The sequence below is a fragment of the Polyodon spathula genome, chromosome 17 (genome assembly GCF_017654505.1).
Source record: "Polyodon spathula isolate WHYD16114869_AA chromosome 17, ASM1765450v1, whole genome shotgun sequence".
Taxonomy (NCBI): domain Eukaryota; kingdom Metazoa; phylum Chordata; class Actinopteri; order Acipenseriformes; family Polyodontidae; genus Polyodon; species Polyodon spathula.
In genome coordinates this window covers 32,034,987-32,055,758 of record NC_054550.1, presented here as the reverse complement: position 1 = coordinate 32,055,758, position 20,772 = coordinate 32,034,987, and the positions used below count along the sequence as shown (strand labels likewise).

Here is a 20,772-nt window from a genome sequence, read left to right as displayed (position 1 = left end):
ATAGGTTCTATTAAATGGTTTGAATTACATTAAATTCAATTCGTATCGCTTTCTCTTTTTTTGCTTCTCGATTGAAGCTCATTCGAGATTCTAAGTTAGTTTGCATCTTTTCTCACAGCACAACATCGCCAAGCGTGTAAATGCCAGAAATAAAAAAAAAAAAAAAACCGTCACCACTGCAGTGGAAGCTATTGTGTGGGGTATCGACACACGCTCTAGTAACTGTGCTGCAGTGATCACTTTTAAATACTGGTTTTAGAGGCGCTAGCTGTTGGCGTTCAGTTAACCATCGTTGCTGTTTTCTTCAGAATCATTAGTCGACTTATGCCAATGCACAGAGACTGACGTGTGGTATGGTGCTGCAATACTGGATCAGCAGCATGGGCGTTTGTATACGAATGCATTGAGTCTGGGATTGAAGATGCTCAATTAGATCAATCGGAATTTTGTCCCAGTGTGGACCATCCTCTTTCTGGCAAACGTGTAATAAGGCTTTGGAATCTGCGTCTTTTGCAATTTCTCCTTATTTTTCTCACTTGGAAACAAATAATTTTCCATTTAAGAGCGCAGCCCCCTTATAAAAATTAATTTGTGGATGCAGCATTGGACATCGGTTGGATTCTTTGTCTAAAATATCGAGATGAAATTTCCAATAGAGACACCAAGGAAACAAGTCAATTGGGATCCAGAAGGTTTGTATTTGGACAAAAAGAGTTGGTCGTTTTTGTTTTCTCTTGTTTTTTTTTTTTCTTCTGTTTTATCGTGATAATGTGTTTGCTTGTACTTCATGGGCACGTCTTACTGGGTTCAGCGGTGCCACTGTTTTGGACACTGAAAGCCTATCGCTGGTGTACAGTACATTGTATCAAATGCATATTATGAAAGGGCATTTTGAGTAAATGTGCTTTATTCTCGAATAGTTACACCTGACTAAACATTTTAAGATAGTTGCCCTTTAGACTTCAAAATAAACGTCACCAGGTTTAGCCTGACTCTGTAAATATGCAGACTGCAGTGGGTTTGTTTGAAGTGAAGGCTACCAATAAAACCGAAAGCACCTTTATCTCTTTCTGATAATTCTTGAATATGACTGGGTGTTCTGAGGGCTCAGATGTGTCTGTTTGCTTAAATGCTCTCAGCGGGCTGTATCAGGGAGTAGACAGCTGGGGAAAACATAGTCTGTCAAAGGAAGGGAACAGTATTAGGATCATAAGGGAGAAAAAGAAGTCAAAGATGAAACCTAGAGGCATATTGACATTTATATATATATTTTTTTCTCCTATTTTGCTACGTGGGCGTTTCTCCCTCATTTACATGCAACCCTTCCCAGACAGAAATCTCTTGAATTTCATCCACACATGACTGATTCCATTTGGGGTTGTGTGTGGGGGATTATATGCGTTCCCCCCACGCTTTCATTACTTGAGCTTTATAGAAAAATTAGATGCATAGATTGTTTTTCATTAACCGTGAAAGTCAGAACACAGGGACGAATTTTGCAGCATGGCATTTTACAGAAGCAGGAATGAAATGTGTAGAAATTCCTTACTTTCCTATAATAATGATCTTTGCATTTATATTTGACCTTAAATACTTTATTTTGTCACGTTTCCAGTGACTCAAAGATGTACAATTAGACTTATTTTTTAGATTTGAAGTGTATTTATTTGTAAATAAATACACGATAAATACGTTTTACCCCCTGACAATAGGAAGCCTATCATACGCCTTAAACTGTATAAATGGTAGTGATAAATTATAGGTGACATCATTTCTGCTTGTGGTTGCCAGAGTTGCGTTTGCTGTTGATTCTAAACGTCGGGAGGGCATATTGTATTACACGTTATTAAAAAGTATTCAATATTATATATTAATCATTTTCTCGTTGTTTTTTAACCATCATTTCAAGCAAGTGCTGTATTAATTAGCATATAATACTCATAGGTTAATACACGATTTAGGGGATTGCTTGTTGTTTGTTGATCAGGAATAGTTAAAAACAAACTACTACTGATAGTTTTTCGTTACATCTTTTCAAATGGGACTGCTTTATCATTCATGGTAAAAAGCTCAGGAAAGGGGAACAAGTAATGCAGGTTATACAGGAATGAACGAATTTTCCTTGCTGCACAGAAGCATTCCCACCTTGAAACGATGCGCTGTCTTTCACTATTTAGCCTCAAATTGTATAATTGCTGGGGTGAAACTGTTCAAAACAAGCAAAATTGCTCATTGAGGATATGGCTGAGAAAGTGATACATACAGTAGGAAAGGCAGCTTGAGTCCCTGCAGCAAAATTTCAGTTGGGGAATGTAAACAAGCATAGCAGGTTAACAAGGTCTGCTTTTCATTTGGACAATAATTCATTATATTTTAGGGTAACGATTATGTATAATTGCGGTACACCACAGCTTTAAATCTGAGACTTTATTTAAACATAATATTATAATGTTATATTATTGCTACTTTGCATTCTGACAGTGGCAACACTGGACATGCAATACGAGTTTGAAAGACTATTACAATCACTTTATGATGGCCCTCTTTATGAACTCAGCAAAGCATATTTGGATTTTTTAAAATGTACTTATGTATGTAATAGGAGCACCAGTAGCAAATAGGGTAAACTGTCGAGCTGATAATCAAATAATAAATTAACAATGAAAACAGGTCATGTTATATCTTGATTCCGGGGCTGAGTGTCCCTAGGTAAGCGAAATCACAAGAACCAGTAGATAAAAACAGGGCTGCCTGTCATTCATTATATGTAAAAACAATGGATGAAGTTCAAGCATATTAATGGAAGTGCAGCCGAGTCTGCAGTATTCTGTCTGGCTGGTCAAGCACAGCTTCAATGTTTCACCCCGTGTCTGTGAACATGTTGCTAGGATTTATATGCATGCATTAAACATTTTCTTTACACTCACTGTACAACAGTTGTTGTTGTTCTTTATTTCCAGTGGCTGTTCAATCTAGTATGCCTGCCTGTGATGCAAAACCCAATGACCACTGCCCACTCCCCAGGCTGTCCATATCCTCCAGAACCACCATAGTCTCCAGCATGGACAACAACTCCCTGAGCCCGCAGACCGTGATGAAGTGGAAGACCGTGCTCGCCATCTTTGTGGTGGTGGTGGCTTACCTGGTGATTGGAGGACTTGTGTTCCGGGCTCTTGAACAGCCCTTTGAAAGCAACCAGAAGAACACGATAGCCTTGGAAAAATCGGAATTCCTCCAGAAACATCCTTGTGTGAAGTCAGGCGAACTCGAGGCCTTGATACAGGTAAAATGTGAAAAAAATATTATTGTCCTTTGCTGGTGTATTATCTTGATGAAACACAAGCAGACCATAGCACTACCGGCAATGGCAATGTCTTTGTACCTTTTTTATGACTTTGTCATTTATTGCTTTTATTCAAAGACTGTATTTTCTGTAGGTCTGTGTTAAGGTGCTTTCACCTGAGCACAGGAGCTGCTCTTCTGTTCTAATTGCCTTCCATAGACATATGTGAAGCAGGCTTGATCAAGTAATGTGTCTTTATTGATGATGCTGGCGCTGAGCTACACAACTATGCACGAGATAGCTCTTATTTCTATATATCTTGCCTGCGTTACATACAGTTTGTCTTTCAGCATGCATCTAGAACTGAAGGGCAGCTCCTGATAAGGTACAAACATCATTTTTAAAATGTTGTTTGTTACATAAGAAGTATTCTGTGGCCATTGCGTAATGTAGGCCTGCTTGTGATGTAGTTGTTTTCGTCCCCCCCCCGAAACCTGACCCACACTTGGTATAGTGGGCTTTTGACACAGAGGAAATATGAACAATCATGCTCCAGCGCTCCAATGCTTCTCCACATGGAGCAGTGCAGAGAGATTCTGGTTCAGCAGACCAATGCATCTGTGAGTCCTGCTACTCAAGAAGGTTTGTGTGAATATTTTTTTAGTAGATACATTAACAGCCTCTTCTGATGCAATATGCTTCTGAGCCTCTCCTCTGGGATATATTATATATATATATATATATATATATATATATATATATATATATATATATATATATATCTCCTTCTAGTGTAAAACCACTATATTATGCAAGCAGGGAGCCAAGCATGATTCTGAATTTAAATGTGTTTACAAACCTTCTACAGGGGTCCTCAGCTGCATACCATTGTATCTGAAATTTGGCCCCAAATAGAAACACATGAAATGCAAAGAAAATGCCATTCCCACATCTCTAGCTCTTAATGAGTGACTCCACTCTGTGATAACCCCAGGCATGTTCCTAATTAGTAGTGGTTGCCAGCAAAACATGGAGTTGCATGTCTTTCAGCACTGTTTGTTCTATTGACAGTTTATGATATCTATTGCTCTAAAACACGCACATTCTAAAATATGTATTCTGGCTTAATGTTACTAGTGAGACTGATAAACCTTCTCTTGGATGATACAAACCGCTGTTTGGATCACTGACAAAGGAAGATCAAAGGCAGCATTACTTGGGGTACAAATCTCATTGTGATTGGAATTTTAAACACAACAGTGGAAGTTTGAAATGAAATCTGTCAAATAAAAATAAAAATGTGTCACATTGCATGCCTGAAATATGTCCTGCAATATCTGAAGAAATCATGTGGTTTAGCAGAAAATCGCAATGCTTATTTTGTGTCTGCTGAATGTTGATATGTTATGTCTACTGTGTGAATACAGATATCCTGCTGTCTTCTTATCAACCAATATGAAGCTTGATGCAACTTTCTTCATTGTTTCCAACAATGCATCCCTGTAGTTATAAAACACAGTTTCAGTGGAATAGAAGTAAAGCATAAGAACACAGGTACATATATGTTTTAAATGTTAGATCTTTATTCAGGCCCAGTGGATAGGGCTGTTATTACTGCTGCAAGTGGACCCTTTTTGTACTAAACAGATACAACGTGTTGGGGGGTTAGTAGCTTCAGCATGTTCTGAGTTCTTCTTGGCACATGTGACCCATTGGTGATAGCTACACATTGTAGAACCAGATGTGTGTAATTGAACTGATGGAAAACTGTACAGCAGTTGAGGTTGTTCTATCATATACAAAGATACAAATATTGCCTGTGGGACAAGCAATGCTTTGGTTTAAATTGTTCTCTGTGCAGAATGTAGATGAGTGGTTCTTGAAGAGCTCTTAGGCTGAAGGCAAGCTGTGTAATATTTAATAGGCAGGGATCTGCAGATTCTGCAGTGTGTCACACAGACATAATAGTGACTCATTAATCGAAAAACAAATGCCACTGCACTCCCAAGCTTATTCCCACTGTGAGAGGCTTTTTTATATTGATTACACTGTAACAATCTATGGGAAATAACTAATACAATCTTGGTTTACTGTATTCTCATAAATCCCTTATTGATACTGTGAACACAGGGTTAAAGGGTTAACAAGGTTATAGTGTTTTTGTATTTGGAATCAGTTACTTGGTTAACAGTGGCAGATCAAAGGTAGACTTGTGATATTGCAGGCCTTTTTCTTAATTGAATTAAGAAAAAATTAAGAAATTGAATTAAGATTTGAATTTTGACAAACAGTTTGCCAGCTCATGCTAACCGCAAGGATTAGCACACTGCTTCTATCTGCTTACAGTCAAAACTTGAGCTGCCAGAGAAACTTAATTCAAACAGCAGAGCCATTATATTGTTCTTTAGTGGTTCATTTTCCTGTTCCGTAATTAAATCTATGCAGCATCAACATTAAACAACCTTAATAACACAGTAATGTCAAAATAATAAAAAAAAAATTAAATGTCACACACCAGACACTGTGGAGATTCCACTTGTTTCTAAGGCAACAAACCAACTGAGGAAGTTCATTTCAGATAACACTACAGCACTACACTACTGATGTAGTAGTAGAGGAACTCATTCCAACATTTGCTTTTCTACCAGTTGAGATTTTCAAGTATTTTTATTTAATTTTTTTTACAAATAAGTTTTTAATTAAATGTCAAGAAAGAAAAATTATCATGCGCCTGTGTCTGGAAAACTGCTGACAGAACATTTCCCAACCACTGAGCAATCACTGTCCAACAGCCAAACCTGAGGTAAAAAAAAAAAAAAAAAAAAAAAGCCTGCAGCACATTTTTGTGCCAGCAGACAAACATTGCACAATAAATAATATAGCGTTTAAAGTGTTTGGTGGGCGAAGATGAACCAGGCCGATGATTACACTAATGAATGAAATGAATTAAGCAAACAGAACAGCTTTTTAAGGACACTTCAATTGTATCTTGGATGAGAAGACCAATTCTGCAGTATAAACATTCCCTAGGCTTTGGGACAAACTAAGGGACAGTAGTCCAGCCTATCAATTCGCTCTTTCCAACTCTCCTTATCACTGCATCCTGCTCTGGAGTTTATCAGCTCAAACCAGGCCAAAAGCCTATCCTATCCCTCCCACATGTTCACCAGTGAAATTACCAACAAAGGAAAAGGTCTTCATTTAGCAAGAGTCCCTCCCCAGTGACATCAAGCTGCTTTACTCCCATGCTAACTGAAGTACCCCTACACCAGCCAGGGGAATGATGTAGTATCAGGTTGGATACTAGTTGCAGTCAAAGCAGTATGCATGTTCAGCTATAAGCACCATTTCTGTTACTATAATATAATGGATATTTCTGAGTAATTGAACTAAGTCATATCTACCCCACTGGCAGACACTGAAAAAAAAAAAAACAATTCTACTGTACAAACAATAATATTGGAAATTGCTTTTCCAGTCTACACATGCAGGTGACAAACAGGCAGGTCATAGTTTTAAAAATAACATTTCCTCTTTAAATTCTAATGAGTTATTCTCAAATGTTGAGGAAACAGAAGAGTGTGAGTATGTTTATATATTTGTTTGGTATTAATTTGGAGGCAACATACAAATACAAATACATATATAGACTGTCAATAGGGTATGCCATAATACTGTCAATAGGGTATGCCATAATACTGTCAATAGGGTATGCCATTTTACATTTGCAAAAAAAGGGACATTATAGAAGGTATGTTTGCATAGTTTTTTTTTCCTTTGGCTACTTTAATGTTCTGAATTTTGCAACCAAGACAAGTGGTTGCTTATTTCGGAGTGAGGTTGGAGTGGAAGGTTTCAGGGCATTGTGCCATGGCTTAATTCAAACCCTGTATTATTAATGGCAACAGACACACTGTGCTTGATATAAATGGGATAGCTGGTGCAGCTTGATTTTGTTTGCAATTCTCTTTCATCTGTTCTCTATAATGTTAGATCAGCCCATCGTAGCACTGTTTCTATATCCTGAATAATGGCATGTTGATGTAGTGGAAGTAAATCCAACATACGTCAGCCACAGGTATGCTGTGTTATGTAAAATTGTCTTGGATTGATTTCATTACAGTAAATAATGCATTAATACCTAGAAAGAGCTTAGCTAGCACAAATGTATAGAGCTTGATCACAAAATACATGTGAAACAGGCTAGCAGATCAGAGAGCACTTCTCCATCCTCTGTTGATTGTTCCAACACAGGCAGCTCCACACTTGGCAGCTTTAAGGATTAATCTCGGGTCTCTGCAACCAAAAGACATATAAAGGACATAGTACCGGGATTGATTTGTTTTTAATGGGTTTGCAGCTGTAATTATGAGTTAGTGCCAGAAAGCCTGAAACAACGGAAAATGACTGCATTCAATAAATGTGATTCTGAATGTTTAAAGGGATTACTGTTTATTAAAACAGCAGAGACCGAGAAGAGCAATAAAGCTGAGACTGACACCCAGTCAAGCCACTGCTTACCGGATGATCTGCAGTGCAATGGTTCTGTTGTACGCATAGCTACAATGGAATGAGCTGAGCGGCATGTCTTTAACATTCTAAAGGTATCATGAATGGTAGTGATACTCACCAAACTACAGGTAAACTAATTCATGTAGCCAAACTTTCGGGCGAATGCCTTCATCAATGATGCCTTTATGAAAGGTTTGTATACTTGACTCAGCTTCTCTTTAAATTTTACCTGAGAATTTCTGATTGAAGGCTTGATGTGATGGATGATACTGTATATAAACCAAACTACACAGGCAACTTACTGCAGTTCCTTGGTTTCATAATAGTATTCGACTGTTAAAGGCACTGTCACTGTGCAATACAGTGTACCTGTTCCAAATCCCTTGTGTTGCCATTGCTAGTAGTGTTGTAGTGTACTAATAGCTTTGTTCCGGTGTCTTCAAGATAATACACAGGTATTATAATGATTTCTGATGTTATTCTTTATATTCTGTAAAGGACTGTGTTATCTCGGTTTCACTCCACTGTAAACATGAGGAAAGAGTGGTGATATGGTATCATTTTATTACACATGTCATTTAATAAACTATATTTGGACTAATACAAAAAGTAACTTATTCAAAACAAGTATTTTCTCGATGTCTTCATAGTCAAAACGTTTGCCATTAATTTATTTTTCGTTTCATCTATATTTGTAACTGACTACATACATTATAGATTGACATTTGGTTCTAAATGACTACAGCCTTTTACCCATGAATTCCATCTGTGTATTGAAAATTCTGCTGGAGCTTGTTTTGATTCTTGGCAAATAATATAACATTCCATTTTTCATTTCAATTGTACAGTTAATACCAATGATTAGAACACAGAAGACCATAGGCAGTCGGAAGCTGCCGGTATTAAATATTACATTGCAAAAAACAATACTTTATATTCTACAGATGCAAGCAATTTTGCTTTGCGAATACATTATATAAAATGGTTGATTTATTATGTTGGTGAGAAAACAAAGCTCAGAGATAATTCCAGCAGGTCTATTTTAAAACTCAAACAGACACACAACTCACAACATAAGCAACACGCGTATAAAGATACAAACGTGGTACTTTGCAGCTTTTTAAACATGGAAATATCTATTCCTATTGTAGCGCTTGAAATTGGTTCTTGACATTTTATTCATTCTTTGTATTATTATGCCTGGTTTATATTCCTGTTTTTATTAATCAAATATACCGGGTAGAATTGCTTTGGGACGGTACCCATTTTAAATATGTGTATTACAGAGTGTATTAAAAGTTAGTGTTAGACTAGTGTTGGATATAGGGACAGAGGGTATTCCACTATTCTCCTAGTATTTGTTGGAGGGTAGTGCATAATTGTTCTGGTGACCTTTTTATTTCAAAGTTGGGAATGTCTGCAGCAGCAAATAAATCAATTTGAAATCAAGAAAGAAAGTTGCACTGTGCTTAACATGTAATTGCTTGTTGTCAGATATATAACACCAGATATGTTTTCCTTTCAGCACGCTATTGATGCCGTGAGTGCTGGAGTGAGTCCGATAGGAGAGACATCCAACAATATGAGCCACTGGGACCTGGGGAGTGCCTTCTTCTTTGCTGGGACAGTAATAACCACCATAGGTAAACTTTAGAGCCAAACCACCAACAGTTTACTGAGCTCCCCTTTATATTTCAACTTCTGCACATCAGTCACATTACCTTAGGACACTACAGTATGAAAGTGTGACTTCACACAATGTACAAACTGCTTTTGATTCCTCCTGTGTATTGCTAGAGATGCATTTTTAAATGCAGTGGGCCCTGTGTATAAATATTTTGCGTTTTGTATCAGCCCCTTTAAGTGTTTTCATATCTTTACACTATATATATACATATGTATAAAATCTACGGATGTGTTTTAATATGACAGTCTTGGTTTTGGTTGCAACTAGGGTTTCGAAAAGACAACGTGAAAAGAGGTTGAGAAACTAAAGGCTGACATTCCTTGCCCAGAATGTTTATAACATTTTTTTATCCACGCATATCCAGAGCCATAGTGACAATGACCTTTTTATTGCTGTCACGAAACAGAATTAACTGGGTACCAGTATATCACCCTATATTCTGTCATTTCTTAAAATAATAATTACAGACCCCAAGATTTATTACTTCTTTCCCCTGAGTAAAAACGCTACCAAATCTTTCATGTTCTGCTTTATTGGCCCCTTGACCAGACTGGTGCACAAAAACTACTTTAAGGATCTGTTTTGGAAGGAAGCTAATAGAGCTAAGAGTTTCAACATAACCTTGAGAAGCAATATAATGTCCACAAATAATACATAAAACAGCTGTATGCAAGTTGTGATTCCTGCTAATTACTACTTGCACAGCTGTCCCAGGTATCAATATCCAGTCATATTGTCACTTTGGAATTAATGTCAATTTGACCGAGACATGGGGCATCATCCACTCCTACCCCTTTATACTGTATTGGTCAGCTTGTCAATTTACTTTGATGCTGTCGTTCACTGAGAAGGGGGTTGATTACAATATTCCCTCCATGACTGATGTACTTATTGGAAAAACAACTGCTTCATCCAGAGGAGAAAGGTCTCAGAGAATTCTTTCATCACTCTGACAACAAATTCACATCAATTGGACCAAAACTGAACCAATAAGCAACTTGCCATGCAAAGTTTGGTTACTCTAAATAAAAGACTGCATATTTAAAGGGTATCCACACTGCACATTGTTTTTCTTGCCATTTAGAGAAAGAGAAAACTTAGAGAAAACCAACCAATAACATATATACTTGGTCATGGCAGAAGTAACAGATGCAAATGTAATTAATTGAACACCAATTTATGTTTACATTTAGTACTGGGCACCTGGGATTCTCCTTGAGCATAATAAGCCCTAATGTGTTTTACATTTGCTAGAGAAAAAAATTAGCCTCTTCAGAATTGTTGCCTCATTGAGGAAAAACATTGGTAAGCAGAGCTCTAGAAATTAGTTTACAGTGAACACTGTCTTACGTGGTGACTCATTTTAACCAACAGCCCACATATCCAGCTAAAGTTCAAGGTAGAACAAGCTGCTTACAGCTGTGGAGCTTGATGAAATAATACAAACAGTGATCATGAAGTGCACTCTTCCTGTTGATCTTCAGCTTGATTTATTTGGTCTTGAAAGGAAGACACGAAGCCAAAAAGACAACCATTGCTGTCTTCATGGATAGATGACCTCCTCCTATTTGAATCTTTGTGTACCAGCCAAGTAAATGAATAAGCTTTGTAATGCAAAGGAGGAGAGGGGTATCTGAGCAATGATTTTCTCTCTGAATCCTCCCTGCTTTGACTGAACTGTGGTGAGGGCCTGTTAGATAACAGCTAATTAATGACCTGTTCTTGTAATTTGCTCTCTTTTTTCTAAAGCAACAATACAACTTATGCAGTTGTAATCAATTAAAATATTGACTTTGGTCAATATCCCTTATAGAAATCTACCCCACAGTTTTCCCCATGGTTATATGATGAATTTACCATAGTTTACCGTGGTTGCCATTCTTTTTAATAGGCTTTACTGTACTTGCATTCATATATTGCACTGTTCGGTTAATTCTAGCTGTAACCCCATTAAATGTTTGCTTGTTCTTTTTCACACTAGGTTATGGAAATATTGCTCCAAGTACGGAAGGAGGTAAAATCTTCTGTATCTTATATGCCATATTTGGAATACCTCTGTTCGGATTTCTGCTAGCTGGAATTGGGGACCAGCTTGGGACAATATTTGTGAAGAGCATCGCAAGAGTGGAGAAGGTATTTAGGGTGAGTAAAAAAAAAAAAGCCTTATTCTTTTCCAAGTTTTTTATGAGGCAGCCTTAGTTTTAAGCCTAACCTAGTGGACTCTCTAAGCATGGTCCATAACCCAGTCATGAACCCTGTTTTGCGGACCCTGTTATGAAGTGCTAAGACACATGTTCAGGGAGGATAAGATTTTAAATACATAACGGTACACTAATAACCCTTTCATGCATGAAATATTGGAAATAGATAAAGTTTTGGACACACAGTAAAATATCATTCATTGAAAATTACTTTACCTGCGAAAACAAATGTCATTCTCATATGAGGTCATCATCCCTATATAAGGTCGCCATGCTCAAAAGTGATAATATACTGGTATGTCTCGTTGCCAATAAGTTTGCCATTTTTTATAAATCATTTTTTCTCTTTTTCTTAATATTTTGTAGTTTTTTTTTATTGGAATCTTAATTTTGAAAAGTAAAAACACATTATGCCTCTGGGTTTCTTCTTATCTCCCTTAATGAATGGAATCTGTATTGATATTCTGTAGCACAATAACACTATATGTTTAATGTTGTGGGTGAGAGGAGTTTTATTGATTAGAAACCGCTTTTAATAAGATCTCTCAGAGGTCAATAATTTTGCTGTTCAGCAGCCGCTGATAGACACAGATAGCTCTGCAATTACTGGGGACTGGTATATTCTGCTTTGTTACAGCAGTTTGGATTGTGAAATGGAGGGATCAGGATATCTAGATTAGGACTGAGATATCTGAATCTGGCTGGTGGTTTGGCTATCAAAGATGACCATGTAGACCTTGATATCTTGCCATCCAAGGTACTATTTGGATATAGAGTAGATAGGCCTTGGCAGCAGCTCGTTGCAGCCCAGTGCGCAAAGACCTGTGAAACAAACTGAACTTGTCACAAAGAAAAAAAAATATGTGCACAAAAAAGTGGCATAAATCCTTTCTCTTCTTATCTTAGCACTGAATGTTAACACATGCCTTCGGAAATCACGTTGGACCCTCACAGGTCTCCTAGGTCCCAGTCTGAGGCAGTGTATAAATTTATGTAAAAAAAAAAAAAAGAAAAAAAGTTTTTGTCTCATGTATAGGCCTACTCAATAAAGCAGCTCCTTCTTGGGCTCGATAAAAAGAATCCAGAACAGACGAGGTTAAAGAGAATATGATTTCTAATTGATTTAGAGGAGAACAGCGTGGTGCCACATGAAATACGTATTTTTCAGATCACTACGAGAGAACGGACCACTAAATGATTTGTCTCTCTCATTTCAGAAGAAGCAGATAACCCAGACCAAGATCAGAGTGATTTCTACCATCATGTTCATTTTACTCGGCTGCATCGTGTTTGTAACGATTCCAGCTGTGATTTTCCAATCCATCGAAGAGTGGGAGACGCTGGATTCTCTGTACTTCGTAGTGATCACCCTCACAACTGTAGGGTTCGGGGATTATGTGGCAGGTACTAAAATGAGTTGGTTCCATATACAAAACTTTCCAACAAGTATTGGAACAGATAAAGAAATACAAACTGTGAGACACCTGTGCTTAACACCCCCTCTCAAACAACGGATCTCTTCAATAGTGACGGCAAACACAGATTCTTCATCCATGTAGCTGGCCATACATTATTTGCAGCTTTATAAGAGAATTTGATGTGTAAATGATGTATATATTTTTAAGCCTGTGGTGTTGAGATCCTGATAGGCCTGACCTTTTCTCAGGAATTATTTATTTATTTATTTATTTATTACTTTTAAGCTTATAAATTTCTATATTGATTGTTATTAGGTCTTTAGTAAAACGCTTTATTAAAAGAAAGAAATATCCCAAGGAAGTTCCCAGGGAATTTGCATTCTTCTTATGTGTCTCATAATTAAGAACTACTAACAACGATTTCCGTTGAGCATTGTGCACCTGTTTGAGATGATTGCTACTTCAATGGGTATCTGAAGCGCTGCTAATGTGAAATGAAATCAGACCTTTTCGATTTGCATTAGTTCAAGGTCATTCCTCCGACACTTTAATTACATTTGATTGATTTTGTTTTTATTGCCAAATTGATCATTCTTGGGCACAGGAATACAGCACAGCCTATAGTGCCTGTGGTGCTTTTCTGGCGGGAAAACCTTCTACTGAAATATTCTGTTGATACCATAGGACTATATGTAAATGAATGTATTCAATGGCCAAAAAAACATAAATACTTTATCATAATATAAGGAGTATGTTAGCATAGTAAACTATAGTGTTTTGACTACTATTATAGAATACTATAATATTATATAAGGGTCTCCCAAATAATGTTTGGTAATGAATGCACTATTTGTTTGTTGTCCCCAGGTGGAAACAAAATAATCCATTACCGGGAGTGGTACAAACCGCTAGTGTGGTTCTGGATCCTGGTCGGCCTTGCTTACTTTGCAGCAGTGCTTAGCATGATCGGGGACTGGCTGAGAGTCATATCGAAGAAAACAAAAGAAGAGGTAGGGTAATGTTCACAAAGCAATGCTTCAAATTAGAAAGCATTTCACTCACTCAGCTCACTGTACACACAACCCTAGGAGGGAAGTCATGAATAAACGCAGACTTCTTCTTCAACTCCTTTAGTGTATTCGCTCTGCTCTCCGTTGTACTGCATTGCACTCTCAAGTGAAGGATGGATGAGTCCTACTCATTGATTTGAACGAACGCATCGGCTCGCTTTCTATATTTCGCTGCTCTCTCTGGATTTGAGGATTAGCCCTAGCATTTCACAAGATTATGTAAAATGGTCTCTTCATAGCCTGCAGTGTATCATCAAGGCTGTTTATGCTGCTGGCTGTTAACAAATTGAAATTGATAGAGATATTGGAATAAAAAAAACAAACTACATATGAAGTTAGAGTACTGCTGCCTAATTGTAAGATTCTAGAATCTTTGTGAATGGGGGAATGAGTTATGCAAAGGGTCTTAGTGATATATGCTATTGCATATAAATATACTACTGTTCTATTCCCCAAAGTATTTGAAATATTAATATCTTTAGCACAAAGGGGCCTCTTAAGTTGCACATGCACACAATTCACAGTTTTTGACAATATGAATATTTTCTTAAGGTTCGGACAGTTTAAATGTGGAAAAAGGCAAGATGGAGTATGGCATTGCTTCTGGGGCCATTCAAAAAATAGATGGACTTTGTATGCATTGAATGTTTTTTTTTTGGCAATGCTCTAATATAACGGTCCATTTAGACAAAAATGAGGATTAAGTCTTTCATTTTAGGGTTTAGTGGGTTAACATATTGTTTAGTCTTTCACTCTAATCATTCCCCTGCATGGTGGCTTTGTCTTCAAAGCAAAAAACAAATCCATATAAAAGAATCACAAGTGTTATTCTATCAAGTAGAAGCCTATTTACTAAGCTTACAGTCATTACATGCACGCCGCTTGCTTTGTCAGTCTCCAACCCCTATCCTGTCATTGATTGTGTGCAGGTTGGTGAGATAAAAGCTCACGCTGCTGAGTGGAAGGCCAGTGTGAGAGCAGAGTTCAGAGAAACCAGAAGGCGGATGAGCACAGACATCCATGACAAGCTCCAGAGGGCAGCAACCATGCGGAGCATGGAGCGAAAGAGGCTGGGCCTGGATCAGAGAGCTCACTCCCTGGACATGCTCTCTCCAGAGAAAAGAGCCGTCTTCGCCAGCCTGGACACTGACCGCTACAAAACATCTTCACAGGAAAGCATCGACGCCAAACTAAACAACCTGCGGCTGAGGATGTCCGAGCAGTACGACCAGCAAGGCTCCTCTGAGGATAACATCTTCAACAGATTCAGCTCTTTGACCAGGCTGGCTAAGAGGAACAAAAGCAAGGACCTCAAGAAGAACATTCCAGAAGATGTCAAGAAAATATATGAGAATTTTGGGAGTTGCTCGACAGATGAAGAGAAAAGAGAAGGCGAACAGGAAAAGGAGTGCAACACTAGCGTGCCAGACTTTGAAAACGCACAGAGATCCGAGCTGCAGAATGGAAGTATACCCAACGTAACCAAAGAATATGACAACAAATAATTACTAGAAGAAAAAAACAACTAGACAAATCCTTAGTGGGTGAATCAGTGGGTCGTTTTTAAATATCTCAAAATGTGCCTTATGTTGCCGAGAAGGTACTTTATGTGTAGAGTTGAGACGGAGCAAGGTCTGCCGTATACATTGACATTGTTCACTGTGCCCTCCTGACTGAAATTTCATTTGCCAAAATGAAAAAAAAAAGGTCAACCTGTCGAGAAAACTACCAAGGATGGTGGCTGCCAAAATGTTTTATTACTTAATAATTGTGAGAGCAATTGCTTATTTATAAAATGAAGAAGAAGGTTTTTAGAGGCAATGTTTAGAACTGACCTAATCCAATGGGAAAAAAACTGTAGCATAATACAATACCATTTATATTATGACTGTGTTTTCTTTTGGGAATGTGACCTTAACTAGTGTTTCACTATTACTGTCTTTCTCTACAGACTAGTAATGGTCCTGGTGTAATTGTTTTACTTGGAGTTGTTGACTCGAGACAACACAGTTGCTTTAAAGACAATGTAAAAAAAAAATAAAAAATCTGAAGACTTAACAAATTGGAAGATTTTAAAAAATCTTCTAATTTCAGTTTAGAGACTATTAAGGTGTACAGGTTTTTTTTTAAATCTTATTGTTGATACCTAGGTTGATACATATTGATGCTGAGAGCTTGTAACAGGAAAAAAAAACAACAACAAAATATGATTGTGCATGAGTTCAGAAAAATGCTGTCTTATTAAGTATATTGAAAAAAAAAATCAAGTTCATGATTACAAAAAATGAAACCTCAGGGCTTGTTGTCCTATTAATTGATGTATACAAATATTTTTTAAAATGTGCTGCATTCACATTGAAATCAGAAGAGTCAGACAGACCTCCACTAGGCCTCATTTTGATATGACTGTAAACAGTTTCCACTTTAAACGGTAATCTTAGAGATAAGTCATATATTGAAAAAAAAAGCGTTCAAATCAGTGACACATTTAAGAAAGAAATTAGTTCACGAGACTGTAGTTTACAAAATGTGCAGAAATAGCAATACTGTTGCTATTTATTATTTGACCTTGTGTGCTTTTTTAAGATGGAAGTACAGTGTATGCCTGTTAAAGGTTGCCAAACCCAGTATTTGGTATATGTTTGCTTGAACCATAAACATCATCTTCTGTTAAAGGAGCAGAAATACCAGCAATGTGAAATGAAGACCAAACAAAACGTTTTAGGACAGAAATTTGATTTGGTCTTGATCCCTTAAAGAATTCTGACTTTATTTAGATGTGTGTTACTCTGTGCGAATGGTTTTATATGTTTTAGAGTGCTTCGGTTTTTTTGCCGTGTTAGTGCACAAGTTATGAATAATATGCATATTCTGAAAATACAGTATTTAATCTCCAGTTCCTCCAGTCTTGATTTTTAGTGAGGCTAGTTAATTTATTGAGTCAGATTTGTACATCTGCAGCTCTTTTGAATGATTTTTGGAAGGTGTTTCCAATTAGTTAGTTATTGGGCTGTGTGTCGCAGCATTAGTGAATAACATAAAATAATAAAACAAATCTGAACAAAACTAAAGAAACCAAGTCTTGTAGACAAAAAGGTGTCTTCTTACTTATACACAAGACACAGAATAACTGGCAGTATACAAATATTGACTGTATATTGAGTTGAGGCTTATGGTGGAATTATTTTTCTTAAGGGTTGACAGGTAATGGTCTTTATTGCTCAATGGGGTTCACCTTTTCAAACCAGGGTGACACTTATGCCATGGTAACCAGCAGTACATATCTGTTTTTAATAACTCTTTTAAAAAAAAAAAACTATGATTTTTTCAGAAAAACTTGATGCTGTAGCTGGTGCGCCATTTTGTTTATTGTAGGGTGGCATCAGAGGGCATCTGTTTTTTGGGTAACAATGCAAACTGATTTGGTCATATGACCATGCATTAACCAATTACAATGCAGGATTCATTCTAAGAGTTTTATAAAACAATTTGCAGACCACAGCATTACCAGTAATGACAACATAGAGTTGGTCCTAATACAGCAGCAAATTATGCGATAGTGATATGAGACCATGGTACAGAAATCAATTACTACTATGTATTGATTACATTTAAGAAACTATTGGCGTGCCAAAAATATCAAAATCTAACCACTGGTTGCAGCTTTTTTGCTACATTTGCCCCTTGGTACAGCCATTAGTTACCACTAAAGAGCCTTAAAACATTTGTCTTCTGGAAATGAGTTTTGAACGAACTGGCAATTATTTATTTCTGCAATACTGAAGGGAGGAATACCAGCATACAGATTTTGCAAAAGCATTGACAATAAAGCCCATAGTGTGTCCTTTGGAGATATTAGAAATATATGAATATATGAATGCAGGTGGAAAGCGAGCTAGTATATGTTATAAACACAGCTTGTTACAATTCTTGATCAATCTGCTTTGCTGTAGCCAGGCTTACTTGGCAATAGCCTAGTGTGAATGCATCAGTTAATTGATTAAAGTTCATTCTTAAAACAATAAAATACAAAAAAATAGCATGCAAGTCTGCTAATATGTTATATCATGGTATTGATTGTACTCGTCAGCTACAATACAGTAGATCAAATTTAACATGGAACTTTTCAAGGAGTTGGAATGAGCAGGGTACCTGCTCAATTTATGCATTGTGAAAAGTATTAAATGTGCAACCATTACATTAAAAGTAGTGTCTACATTTTGGAAATAAATATAATAGTCAATGAACAAATGTAACAGTGCTAAGTGTGGCTTGTATTTGGTCTATGGCAATCCTTTTCATAAACCTATGCCTCATTTTATACTATTTTAAGTACGTATTCTTTGGCTGAACCTGTCTTAAAGTCAAAAGATATTGGTTTTTGAATGCAAAAATGTTTTTTAGGCTGGGGTCATTCCATCTCAAGTGGGCCAAAAAGCAGAGAATTGGTGGCAGTGCAAGTAAATCTATAGATATAGATATAGATATAGATATGCTCTGGTTTAATGGGGATAACTCGGTGGGGGCTGATCCCCAGTACTTTCGGGTCTCGTGTCTTGCAAACCATTATGTTGACACACTGTTGTCCCACTTGAGACGGAAAGACTTATTTGGTTTTGGTAACTTCGCAGGAATGCTGACTAACTAACAGACTGGAAGAATGGAAAGAATACTCTTGCACCCTCATGTGTACCTTTGCTCTGCCTTTATTAATGTAAGCATACTTTTGAACTGTTCTACAATCATTGAAGTGTGGATTGGGTTTCCACTTGAGGTTGAGCACTCCAGATATAATATTCTTTGAAACTGGGTCTCAAAAATACATCTTGTTGATCATACAGATTACTTATGTGGGTGCCCTTTAAAAGGCTTATCCAGAGAATTAATAATAAAAAAAAACCTACAACTTTTCCAACTATTCCTTTTTTAACCCTTACTATGAATTTTCAGTACAACACAATACTACACCACCACAGAACAAACTGGTAAATTACCAGTGGGATACCATTAAAATACCAGTCTATAAAGAAACCCATTGCCTTGGCAACACAGTGGAACAGAGATCCTAATATGGTTGCACACAGACACTGACTTGGTACTGCACTGGCTTGCCAGACTGTATTGGTTCAGAACATTGTGATACTATTGGCATGGGACACTATGGAAATATTACCAGTGATGAAAACCTCCTACAGCATTTTCATTGTCCCAATTCTAACTGATCTAAACCTCCTACAGCATGTCATTGTCCCAATCCTACAGCAAGTTTTAACATCTATAATACGCAGTAGACTTGTTAATCCAAATTAGGTGGGTCTGGAACTTGCTCATATTAGTGATATGTTTTCTATTCTTGATATGTGGTTTAAAATACAGGTTCATTTAATTTCATTAGTCTGCTATACATACATGCAATACTGAAGCTCTTCTTAACAACCTAATTGGAAATATTACAATTGATATGAATAATTAAAAAAAAAAAAACATAAAAGCACCCAATAATCCAATTTTATTTTTTTTACATTAAAAAAAAACATTTATATTGAAGGTCCTGAAACAGTAAATGGAAAATGTATGATTTCAAATGCCAAGCTAAGCATGAAATAAATGTTTATTTTGTGTGTTGAGACTTACAGACTCCAGGTCATTGGTGAATATACGTTTTCTGACTACAATTACAGGACAAATTTTAGACATACTTTGCGCGTAAATGTGAAATATTCACTCTCATTTTATATTTTAAAGACCTTCACTGCACTAAGATTTACAAAAGCACCACCTACAGCACCACCTGTCACTGCATGACTTCACCAGCCTTTGTAATTGTTAACCCTTGATTGATATTATAGTATAACCATTGATAACAGCTTATTTAATCTTATGCCTAATCAATTTTTGTACCGTAAATTAAATAGTTAAGGATGTTTCTTACAGGTCAAAATAGAACACAAACTCCACCATGAAACATGACTGCAGTTATTTCTAGAAGAGGTGCTGAACACACACATGACGGTTCTTGTAATGTTGAAATTCAGTTCACATAGTCTGCTGTTACAGTGCTGAACACTGCAATGCACACAGTCTGAACTGGACAGTTATGTATTCCAATTTAATGCAATTACACAGGATGCGGAAAGCCAGACACTGCTGTCTATTAGCTCTGCTTTAAATGGTTTATAGATCAAATATCTTCCAGGCACACTCAACCTCTGATGAGCCATAAATTCTCTAGACGTCCTGCAGGGTTCGTTTGTCTTACTACATCATTGCTATTGATACTGGCTGCTTTGTTCCGACATCTTGGAGATTAACTGCTGAAGGAGCCCTTCACTTATGCCCTCTGTCCTCCTACAAATATCAATACTGGCAATGGCCAGGCACTAACATTAACTTATAAAAAGGTAGTTCCTTAAGCAACATTTGCATTTATGATCCATTATGGATTGCCTGGAGAAATGATCGTATGCCTGCTTGATGAAACTTGTCACAATCTCCACAAGAGGAGCTGTGTCAGGGACCATCCAATGGGTAGTTACAACACTAACAGACTGAATGATACATTTTACATCCTTTGACAGGACTAATCAATACAAACACTGAT

General features: G+C 37.0%; 1 protein-coding gene across 1 annotated transcript; it reads left to right on the top strand.

Annotated features, from left to right (window-relative positions):
• Positions 1 to 246: 246 nt before the first annotated feature.
• Positions 247 to 19,139, top strand: LOC121329618 (potassium channel subfamily K member 10-like). Its single transcript, XM_041275289.1, has 7 exons — positions 247 to 692; positions 2,961 to 3,283; positions 9,321 to 9,438; positions 11,464 to 11,624; positions 12,901 to 13,087; positions 13,969 to 14,111; positions 15,101 to 19,139. The coding sequence occupies exons 1-7, from the start codon at positions 641 to 643 to the stop codon at positions 15,674 to 15,676; spliced, it is 1,560 nt and encodes a 519-aa protein (XP_041131223.1). The 5' UTR covers positions 247 to 640; the 3' UTR covers positions 15,677 to 19,139.
• The last annotated feature ends 1,633 nt before the right edge of the window (positions 19,140 to 20,772 follow it).